The sequence below is a fragment of the Phyllostomus discolor genome, chromosome 1 (genome assembly GCF_004126475.2).
Source record: "Phyllostomus discolor isolate MPI-MPIP mPhyDis1 chromosome 1, mPhyDis1.pri.v3, whole genome shotgun sequence".
NCBI classification, from domain to species: Eukaryota; Metazoa; Chordata; class Mammalia; order Chiroptera; family Phyllostomidae; genus Phyllostomus; species Phyllostomus discolor.
This window is the reverse complement of record NC_040903.2, coordinates 180625066-180637032: the sequence shown is the minus strand read 5'-3', so window position 1 is coordinate 180637032 and position 11967 is coordinate 180625066. Positions and strand designations below refer to the sequence as shown.

Sequence of the window (11967 nt, the reverse complement as noted above, 5' to 3'; positions counted from 1 at the left end):
ATATTGTATGATTGGGGTTTGGGTAAATACAATGTTGTGGGCAGAACTCTTACAAATCTTTAAGTAAATGCATTTGATAATTCTACATTTTGAGTGATTTCAGTTAAACATAAAAACAAAAACAAACCTTCATCAAAACAACATTAAACAATGAATATTTGTTGAATGAATAAATAGAAGTAGAAATGACTCTATTTATTATGCATTCTTGTTATCTCTGCTCACCTAGCTCTTTTGATTATAATTTGTCTTTGTCTATTGATCTGTCTTAAACAAAAGAATGACTCCTATGGTCATTCTGGCATTACAATTATATTCCTCATAAGAACTAAAAAATTGGCATTCTGTGTTTATTTAAAGCCCTGTGAATGCTTCACTATAGAGCTTAGCATTGTACCTGAAATTTGGTAGACACCTAATAATGTTAATGAATGTTCCCTGCTTCAGTCTAGGTTACCATGCCATTTAGACTACACCAAAGAAGATACTCTCTGCTATGTGTCTCCATAAAAATTCACATCCTGAATCCTGATCCCCAAGGTGATGGTGTTAGAAGGTGGCACCTTTGGAAAGTGACTAGGTCATGAGGACCCCCAGAAAAGAAGCCTCAAAGAGTTCCCTAGTTCCTTCCTGTATGTGAAGACCCAGTGAAAGGATGGCCATCTCTTAATCAGAAAGCCCTCACCAGACACCAATTCTACTGGCACAAGCTTCCCAAGCTCCAGTTTATGGTATTTTGTAGAGAGGCATAACAGACTAGATATTCTCATTTTAAGAAACTGGATAAATAATAATACTAAAAATTAAAATTAAATTTAAAATGTGGTGGATGGCTTATCAAACAGGAGATGCAACAGATGTGTGTATGGTTATATGACTGCCCTCTTTTTTCATTCTAAATATTCCATTTTGTACTTTAGGCAAAGCCATTTCCGGTGCAGGTATGGGTTATTGGCTTAGACTAAATTACATGGCATAAAGCTACTCCTAACATTTTTATGAAGGTAAAAATGGGTTAAAATGAAGAACTGGGAAAACCTTTATGGGAGGAGAAAAGGAAAAGGCAGCATAAAATTGCACCACATAACTTTGGAGAGGTGGGAGGGGAAGATGGCCATTGTTGTTAAAGAGCCCCTGCCATATGCCTAATGGGGAAAGGAGGATGGCAGGATATGCAGATAAGCTGTCTCAGTCTTTTATAGTATTGTGCAAACCAGCTGGCTTTGCCTCTTTTTCTCTCCTGCACCAAGAATGCCCTCAGGTTTGGTTCTACATCCACCTGGGTTATTGTAGCAAAATAGATCCATAAGTGCCAGATGTCTGAATCAATCATACTTAGTTGACTTATATGAAGGAGGGTTGGTCTTGGGGAATTAGTAAAATACAATAGAATGCTTTACAACATATAACCATGGAACTTCAGATACTGCTGTGTCACTTGCATGCACTAATAACATAGTAGTGAGACACCACATGATAACTGTTCCAACAGGGAGGAACTGTAACAGAGGAACCCTTCCCCATTTCTGTCATGATTATATGACTTGAAAATGCTCTGGAAAGCAAAAAGAAGAAAAAAATAGCAGGGAGAATCAGATAAAGAATGACTTTTTAAAGAAGAAAAGAAAGTTGAAAGCAGCTTTGTGGACTTTGCATTGATATGGCTAAGGAATAACAAGGAATATAACACACATAGTTAAGTGATATTACATATTATACTTTCAAGTATCTTTTGCTCACTGTCAGCATGGGACTGACTACTCAAGTCTGTCCTTCCAGGCTCAGCTCATCAACAAGGGGAAGAAGTAACCTCAACTCCCACAAACACTACACTGATTGACATCTCTCATCACAAAGATCTACACCAAAGCCGGTCAGGAGAGAATCTGGGGTTCTCTTCTCCTGCCAAATGGATTGTGATTTGTTTGAGTTTTGTTTTTTGTTTAATCATCTTTGAGAATCAACGTCTTCAAGAATGATCCTGCTACCTAAAACACTTTAGGTATACAATGGACCACAAAAGAATATATATATATATATATCCTATATATAACAGACTATATATAAGGATATATATAAAAGGATATATATATATATATATAACCTATATATAACAGACTAGATACTCTCATTTTAAGAAGCTGGATAAATAGTAATACTAAAAATTAAAATTAAATTTTAATATTTGCTTTTAAAATTTTTAATTAAATTTTAAAAAGCAGCCCTGGCTGGTATAGCTCAGTGGATTGAGCATGGGCTGTGAACCAAAGTGTCACAGGTTTGATTCCCAGCCAGGGTACATGCCTGGGTTGCAGGCCATAACCCCCAGCAACTGCACATTGATGTTTCTCTCTATCTCCTTCCCTTCCCTCTCTAAAAATAAATAAATAAAATCTTTTAAAAAATTTAAAAAGCAAAAAGGACTCATGGACTTAGACAACAGGGTGGTGATTGCTGGGAGATATATATATATATATATATATATATATATATATATATAATCTCAATATAACCTAAAAAGCATGATATTTAAACAATGGAAACCTTCATTCGACATAGAGCAGGGAGTAACTTTTTTTTTTTAATAGAGGGTAATATTCATTGATGGGGATTGACTGTTCTTAATAGTTAAAATTTGGCTAAAATAATCTGATCTGATAGCAACACAGGTAGGTTATGTTCCATTAGGAAACCTAAAGGGATAGAGATATTTTAAACACTGTGATATCCCTTATTTTAAACCCCCTTGATAGTACTCTTCACACTGTATTTTAAGGTCTCTGTTCACTTTTCTGTATCTCCCTCTAAGCTCTAAGATCCTGAAAGAAGGAACTGAGTCTCTCCCATTCTCTTTTGTATCAGAAACTATCAGAGATGCCTAACATATTGGTGACCATCAAAACACTAGAATGAATGCTTTCATCAGTAGTAAATAGATCACAGCTCATACCTAGTTTCATATTCTGCACATTGTCAACAGAACGACTAGAGAAGAAATTGATAAGCAAAAACTCCAAAAGTAGTGTAAATGGGAACTCTGATCTTAGATGCTTTGAGTCAGGGCTGTAGTGTCCAGTTGGCCAGGTTGTTCACTGTACAAGATTAATCAAGAGCACAAATTGGGGCAGAAATCCAGTCCATGAACACAGCTCTGTATCCGCCCACAGGAAACAATGCCTTTTTTTCTCAAACTCGCACAAAGACACTGTACAGTGCTCACTTCAGCAGCACATACACTAAAATTTCAACAATATGGAAAAGATTAGCATGACCCCTGCACAAGGATGACATACAAATTCTAAAAAGCAAAAAGGACTCATGAACTTAGACAACAGGGTGGTGATTGCTGGGGTGGGGGAGGGCGGTATAAGGGGACTAAGTAGTAATGGAAAAAGAATATAATAAAGATTAAATTAATTAAAAAATAAAGCTGCAGTAGATGAATGTATAAAAGACACTGTATAAGCTTTATGAGACTGTCCTGCTTTAAATAACTATTTAATCTCTGACATGTTAGATCCCAGCAACAAAAACTGTCCTACGGATCTGAGTCCACTAGAAAGGAAGAAGGAAAAGGTGAATATCGTCTGATCTTGAATTGAGAACACTTGGTTGGAGAATTTCTCTGGATTTTCAACATAGGGCGATAGAGTTATAAAACTTTTTTGCAATATAAAAGAACTGCACAGGGGAACCTCAGCATTTCACCTGAACCCCAGAAAATGAGCTACAGAATCAGAGATACATAAAGAACAGGAAGAAATCTTGAAGGTCATGGAATTCCACTGCTAAAAGAGACTTTAGAAATCAATCCACTAATGACTTTATTTTACAGATGAGGAACCCCAGAGATCAAGGAGGTAAGTGATTTGCCTCCGGCTAGTTAGCAAAAGTAAGTCTAGAACCTAGCTGTTTTCTGTTTTTTAATCAAATAATCTTTGTATCACAACTGGCTGTACTTGCCATCATTATAATAAAGTGTGTACCTACTGTGTGGGACAGGTGGAGACATACTTTGTCACCATCAATAGCCTTACACAATGAGGTGGAGAAAACAGGAAATAAATATCAAAAGATAAGCAATAATATGAGGTGGCTTATGAAGGGAGGTTTGGACTTGGGTTTCTGAGTGGGAGTGGTGACGCCGACCATAGGAATTGGTAGGCATGAGGCGTGGGCTGGAGTGCCCTCATGTTGGCTGACAATTCTGGAATGACCAGAAGCAGGTGACTGAGAAGGTCCAGCTGGGGCCGCAGGCGGGTCTAAGGTTACAAAACCAAGGTCAGGAGAATCCAACAACCAGAGCCCTCTCGATCTGTATCTTAATTGAAACTTTGTTCTGCTGAACCAGATTACAAAAATCGGTGTAGGCCTCTTTGTATCTGGGTTCTGACCCTCAGGAGGGCGGGGCCGAGGCAGCGGTGCATAGAGCAGAGAAAGGAATCAGAAGAAATTTGAGAAATTGGAGGAGCGGCCGCGCGCCAAGACAGGACTCCAACCAGCTGCCAGCAAAGGGTACGACTCGCCCGCGGCGGCGAGGAAGGCCGGGCTTCCGGGCGGCGCACGCGATGGGCGGGGCGGGGCCGGGGGCGAGCAACGCCTACGTCAGGCTGCGTGACAATGAGGCGGACGGCGGAACGCGGCCGCAGCGGCGGCCCTCGTGGGAGGCGGAGCCACCGCTGATGCCACCGCAGCCCGGGTCGGGATTTGAAAGATTAAGAAGTCCCGGCTGAAAGGACGGCGGCGTTAAATGCGTGGCGGAAGCGGTGGGGACCACGGCTTGGCGAGGGGCCGAGCAGCCGGCAGCGTCTCCACAGCATGAATCACTCGGGCCTCGGGTCCCCGCGGAGCCTCGAGCATAACGGCCGGGGCAGCGGTGGCGCCGCCTGGGAGCTGGGCTCGGAGGCAGACCCAGCGTTCCGAGGTAGCGTCTGCTGCTTTGACCACCTGCCTAGCGGGGACCCGGGCGACGGCGAAGTGCCCCTGGCCCTGCTGCGCGGGGAACCCGGGCTGCACTTGGCGCCGGGCGCGGAGGATTCCAACCACCACCTAGCGCTGGACCCTTGCCTCAGTGACGAGAACTATGACTTCAGCTCCGCGGAGTCCGGCTCCTCGCTGCGCTACTACAGTGAGGGCGAGAGCGGCGGCCGCGGCAGCTCCTTGTCCCTGCAGCAGTCGCCGCTGGTGCCGTCGAATTCGGGGGGCGGCGGGGCGGCCGGAGGGGGTCCAGGGGAAAGGAAGCGACCCCGGCCCGGCGGTGCAGCCGCCAGGCACCGCTACGAGGTGGTGACGGAGCTGGGCCCGGAGGAGGTGCGCTGGTTCTACAAGGAGGACAAGAAGACCTGGAAGCCCTTCATCGGCTACGACTCGCTCCGCATCGAGCTCGCCTTCCGGACCCTGCTGAAAGCCACGGGCGGCCGACCCCAGGACGAGGACCCCGACCGTGACCATGTGTGTGGCCCGTCCTCCTCCACGGGCCTGGCCTCCAGTTTTGCGGAGGACGACCGGGAGGACCGCGTCTGTGGCTTCTGCCCGCGCAGCGCGAGGCACGAGCCTGAGATGGAGCAGCTGGTGAACATCGAGCGGGTGTGTGTGCGCGGCGGCCTCTACGAGGTGGACGTGACCCAAGGAGAATGCTACCCGGTGTACTGGAACCGTGAGTAGCCGGCAGGGGGAGAGAGCGGGACGGGCTACCTCTGTAGGGGCCGACACGCACTCCGGTGGGTTTGGGACTTGATCTCCGCGGAAAGGGAGGCGCGTGAGGCCTGGTGTGTGGTCCGAGCAGTTAGGAGATTCTGTAGACGGCGCCGGCAGGTGAAGGGTAAACGAGCGGATTACAAAATTCAAGCTGCCTGGGGTCATGTGGAGAGGAAACCTCCGGGGTAGCACCTTGGTGAGCCGGTGCTGCTGCCATCCGCTGGAGACTACCCAGGAAAGGATGCCCTGCCCAAAAGGTTTAATTTCTCGTGATTCTACCTGAGCTTTGTGCACCGGGTATCTGATTCGGTCTCGTTTACCCTGAACCGCCTATGATTTAAATAGTAGCCTGTCCTCTGGAGTGGGAATGTTTGAGAGTATCTGCTCGAGAATCAACAGTTTAGTTACAGACCAGGGGGAAAAAAATAATCCCTGGCGGGAGAGGAAAAGAGATTGTTCCCTACGGGTGCGTTCGGGAGAGGTGTAAAGGAGTTCTGGCAAGTGCACCCGCCCACTCTGTGGAATACTCATTTTTCTCCTAGGCCCTTGTTTACCTATTTTTATTTTTGTCTCTTGACTTTGAAAAATTACAAGGCCTGTGCCCTGATTTCCTCATCTGTAAAATACGTATATCTACCTCATAGGATTGTTGTGGAGATTGAGTGAGATGATACCCTAAAAGGCTTGAAACTGTTTGGCACATACAGGTGATACATGTTAACAGTGGGCCCCTATTCATTAGACGACAGCACAGTTAGGTATATAATTATATTAAGGAGGAAGGCTATCAACTGCCATTGCATGTAGCAAAATACGTAGATGGTGTATGACAGAAAAAGCTATCAGCCACCAGTAATTTGTAATATGCAGTTTTAATTTTTAGTGTCCAGTGCACTAACTCACATGTCTTCATTGATTGTCACTAGCTTAGGTTCTCCACACATACAACATTCAGCTTTGTATTAATTATATATATTGATGACTAACTTTCTTTCTATATTTAGCATTTTATGGGCAGAGTCCCATCACCTTATTGTACTCTTACAGGGCTTAGTGCAGTAAATATTCAATAAGTAGATATTGAATTGCATAAGTGATTGAGATAATATGAACATTCATATGTTAAGCATGAGTCACTGAAATAGCAATTAAAACACGTATCAAATCCCCAAATAAAGTAAGCATAGCAGGACATTTAATTTCTTGCTACACTTGAAGATGACATTGAAGGTATTTACCCATTTCACATGGCCAGATTCATAATGGGATCTGTCACATCACTCACTCCTTTTGACTGTAAGCTTACTAAGGACAAGGTGTGCTGTATTCACTCGGTTTCATTCAGCTCTTTCATTTCACTGTACAGTGCATAACCCAGTACTCTTGGGAAGGTATTCTGAAAAGTGGAAACAAGGACAGTCTTTACCCTTCAGGAGCTTCCTATTTAGTCTTTTCTTCAGATGACCAAGACATGATTATAGGTATTTTTCCTTTGAAGGTAGAAGTACAAGGATTTAGTGGACCCAGAAAGTTGGATAAAATTCCAAGCATCCTTTCCAAAATGGAGAATTGAATCTTACCCTTAGGTCAACAGAACTATATTCATCTAGAATACTGTGTGTTTTTTGGCTAATGATAAAGTTGTTAATGCTTACATAATGCTTTACTATTTACAAAATCTTTCACATTCTTTTTTATATTAATATCAAGTTAATGCTAACATTCTATATCTAAAGAAGCAGGCTTATTGAAATTAACTTTCCCAAAGTCATGTAGCTAGAAAGTGGTAAAGCAGTTCATAGTCTAGTGCAGTCAGTGTCCAAAGAGCACCTGATCCACTGAAGGGTGAGGGTGTAGGAAAAGCTTCCTGCATAATGTAATACCAAGTCCTAAAGGGTTGCTTTAATCAGGCAGAAGAAATGGGGAGATGGAGGGAAAGTAATTCCAGCCACATGGGGTAACATATGCAAGGACACAAAGCATAAAACTGCATGGCGTTTAAGAAAAATAGGGCTGCACAGGGTAGACTTAGGATTTGACCACCACAGAGACAGAGGTGTTAGGTCAGGAACAGGAGGAGCTTATGAAAGGAGCACCTGCCTGTGAATGGCACATTGGAAGAGTAGCAAGAAAAAGAAAAGGGTGGACCCAGTGCTGAGGAGTCTAGACTTTATCCTGTGAGTAAAGGGGAATTGCAAACAGTTGAAGGTTCTCTGTTATTTAAGCGATCAGTGACAATACAAAGGTTGAATTGGAGAGGTGGAGGATATCTTAGAATGCTAATATTATAAATCAAGTGAGAAACAATGAAGACCTACAAAAGTTAACCTAAAAGGAAACTTGGTCTTCTTGAATAGCAACACCTATTTTGAAATCATTTTAGCATTTTTTAAATAGCTTTCTGCACAATAAAATCCCATGGGTTTCCCAGATCTTCATAGGAGCTACAGTGAAAATACAATAGTGCTTTTGGTCCATAATTTCCCACTTGTCACAAAATCCCATACAGCTTTGATCTAACTGGTTCTTCAAGTCTCTATGTATTATGTTTTCATACCCTCTCAGGAAGGTTCATTCCCAGTATGGTCTCTTTAGCCTTTCTTGAAATGGAAGGACTCAGGATATTTGGCAGCTTTTGACCTCGGTCCCATTTTTTTTTTAAACCTTCTGGAAACTTCCGAATAGTGGTAGTGAAATGTTTTTTTAAAAAGTCCAACAAGTTCCTACAGAGAATGGTGGAAGCATTCTAGTGGCCATTTAAACTTTTGTGACTTAATGGAGCCCAGTGCATCTGGGTGTCAAGGCCAACAAATTATCTATGTCTAGTGTAAAAGAAAGTTGTTGATTTAAATTTATATTTACTCTTCATTTTGAACTCTTACTAGCAGATAATATTTGAAACAATTTGGAGTGCTTGAATCAGAAGGGGTACAGAATTCATCTTTATAGTTGGGAAGCAAGTATTATATATGAAAAAGTATTATGGGAAATTTTGTGTTTGTTTCATTGTCTCTTCAGATACTTTTCTGACTGCATGTGGACATTTTAGATAAAAACTGATCACTGCTGAGTAATGCCTAAGTGAACTCCCTTGCTCCCTCTGTTCTTCCTAAGCTGCTTGTAGCTATCTCATAGGCTTGTTTTGAGAATTAGATATAAAGTGCTTAGAATATGGATCTCAGAAAACTATACCTTATTTGTACATGAAAGTTAATAAGGCTGACCAGTGCAAAATTGTACCTTATCACAGGCAAAACACTATAAAAATATTAGCAAGAAAGTGGCCAAAGCATTTTACTAATAGCTATGGGAAAGCATATGGAATATTATAGAGATATTTGAAGAGTTTAGAATAGTGTATAGCAATTTGGATAGTCATATGTGCATTGTGCACTAAAGAATATATAATATCCACTCATTGACTAAGTTTATAAAGTTATTTAATTGACCAAATATGTAGTTTCCAGAAGCAGTCATTACCTAGAAGCTTTCTTCCCTTCCCTTTTCTGGTGTATTTATAAGGCCTCATGCATTATTATGATTCTAAGCCATTTTAAGTTCCAGTTCCCTCCCTCCCTCCCTCCCCCCTTCCTTCCTTCCTTCCTTCCTTCCTTTTTTATTGATTCTAGAGAGAGGGGAAGGCAGGGAGAAAGAGAGGGAGAGAATCATCCATGTGAGAGAGAAACATCAATCAGTTGCCTCCTGCATGCACCCCTACCAGGGACCCAACCCACAGCCCAGGCATGTGCCCTTAATTGAACCTGCAACCTTTCAGTTTGTGGAATGATGCCCAGTCAACTGAATCACATTGGCCAGGGCAGTTTCAGACACTTTAAAAATTAACTAATACAAAAAATAACTACAAGAAAGTAAAAGTTTAAAGTCAATATCTCTCATTATCGTAGATATAAAAATTTGGCAAAATCAAATCAAAATACTAGCAGATCAACTGCTATGATATGTATAAAGCACAGATCTCAGCCAAGCTAATTTATAACAATAATACAAAGCTATTAACATTTATAAACCAATCAATATAATTTACCCCACTAAATAAGAAAAATTATACGGCCACTAAATAGATGCAAAAGAAAAACTAAAAAACAAAATTAACTAATATTCACAATACAGGGTAGGGCAAAAGTAGGTTTACAGTTGTGAGTTTATTCTTGTATTTTTTCCATATGAACAACTGTAAACCTACTTTTGCCCCACCCTGTATATTGAAGAGAAAATTATTCCCAATAAAAATGAGGTATAAAAATTAGGGGTTTTTTTTTCCTGTAAGTACACAAATTATGTGATGCTTGGCATAGTGGAAATCATCTCTTAGGTCTTTTTCATTCTAGGGTTAATAACCTTAATGATTAATAACCTTTTATGAGGCACAGGACATCATGGGAAAGTAATGGAGTTCAAGCTTGAAGAAGACACTCTTTCCTGATCAGTTTCTGCCTCCAGTAAAGCAGAACTGTAGGGAATAGCAACCAGTTATTGACATGCTTACTGAAAAAGTGTTAAGAGACTTTTATCTCTTACTCTTTGTAACCTTATTATCTCCCACTATCCCAGACTAGAAAGCAGCTTTGAATGGCACTAAAATCCTAGCTGCTTAGGTTTGTGGAAGCCTGGTGTAGTCTTCTGAGAACCCCATTCTACATCAAGCCTGCTTTAGGTAGCATTTTTCATTGACCTACTGAAATAGCCCAAGGATATGAATGACTAGTTAGTGACATGTATGGAGCACAGGACTTGGCACACCTGACCAAGGCTTTCAGGACTTCACTTTCTCTTTGCAGTGTTTATTTATTAGCTTAAAAACTCATCTGGTGTCAGTTACTTGTTTGTGTGTGGCTCAGATGTAGTATTTGTGTCATGCACATCATGCTATATATAAATGTTCAAAGAATTTAGTATGGCTTTCTTTCCTCCATTTGTTCCCCCCTCTTTTCTTTCCTCTTTTACTGGATTGGGTTGTTTGGAATTCTGATTGCCTAACAGGATTCTTCTGTCAGGCAATCCAAAGAATCTGTCGGGCAACAGACAGATGTAAAATCCTTCAGAGTGTATGGTAGGTAACACATAAGGGTGGACTTGGTTTGCCTTTGTTTTCAGATCAGCTCTTACCCTGCCTCAGTTAATCAGTTTCATCTCTGCCACCCCCATTTCAGTTTTTACTGGTTGTTCTAGAGAGGTAGCATTGTGTAATGTTTATGAATGTAAATAACCACTGAAGGTAGACTGTCTGGGCCCAAATTCCAGCTCTGCTGTGTACTATGTGCATAACTTTGGGCAACTTAAATTCTTTGTGCCACAGTTTCTTCTTTTGTAAAATAATGGATAATAATATTTGAGGATTGTTGTAATAAATGAGCTAAAATATTTCAAGATCTTGAAACATCCCATGATAAACAGTAATATCTATATAACAGCTTTATATAACTTCTCCATTTGTGTGTCTCTTATATCCTTTCAAATTTATAACCCACTTTATGTTCTTAGCTTTCAACTTTCGTATTTCAATTTGTTGTCTCTTTACTGACTTAGCATTTTTTTTTTGGCTTTCACTCTTGGTAATCCACTCTTAATTAGGCATAGTCCTAGAACCCCTACAACTGTTGACTGCTTTTGTGAGAAACTGTGACATTTTTGCCTAGTCTTTCAGGCCTCAGAAAGAGCTGTGCTTTCTTGATTCTTCCTGGCTTGGACCCAGAAGAGTACACCAATCATTCTTAAAAATCTAGTGTCTGTGGGGAAGGAATAGTTTTTCCCATAAAAGCATTCTAAATTCTCAAACATCCACTTTTATTGGTATGCAGATCCTGTCACCATGTGTGGGGAGGTACTGACTTCATCCCCAAATCTCATTTATAGCATCTCTAACCAGCTACCAGGACTTTTGGTATGATAGGGCACTTTACAGCTTTCTATAACACTACTCATTTTTCAGTGGAGGCAGAGCCAGTAGTGTTCTTGGCTTTCTGCCATGTTGGCAAGTCAGAAATGACCCATAATTCCCCTTATAGTGGAGACCTTGGTGTGAAAACTTGGAGAGGTTTTTCTTAATTGACCTGCAGTTGAACCAGCAGAGGTAGGGATGACACTTGGGTTCTGGCACCTGGTGCAACACTGAACTTCAAAAATCAGTCTGCCTTTAGTCCAGGGATTTGAAGCAGTGATTCCTTATCCAGTATTGGCAATAAAAGCCAAGCGGGTTCAGAGAGTAGATCTTTGTTGTCCAATCCCTTAGTCTGAATCCTTGATTTACCA

At 41.4% G+C, this 11967-nt stretch overlaps 1 protein-coding gene and 1 non-coding gene across 2 annotated transcripts in view; both read left to right on the top strand.

Annotated features, from left to right (window-relative positions):
- Positions 1 to 3212: 3212 nt before the first annotated feature.
- Positions 3213 to 3320, top strand: LOC114493592. The gene has a single exon (XR_003684226.1). It is a non-coding gene; the product is annotated as a U6 spliceosomal RNA (small nuclear RNA).
- A 1323-nt stretch (positions 3321 to 4643) lies between these two features.
- The window catches only part of DDHD1 (DDHD domain containing 1), an 82789-nt gene continuing 75465 nt past the window's right edge, over positions 4644 to 11967 (top strand). Inside the window, 1 exon segment of the mRNA XM_028505956.2 lies at positions 4644 to 5656. Within this exon segment, the coding sequence (XP_028361757.1) occupies positions 4819 to 5656 (838 nt within the window). The 5' untranslated portion in view covers positions 4644 to 4818.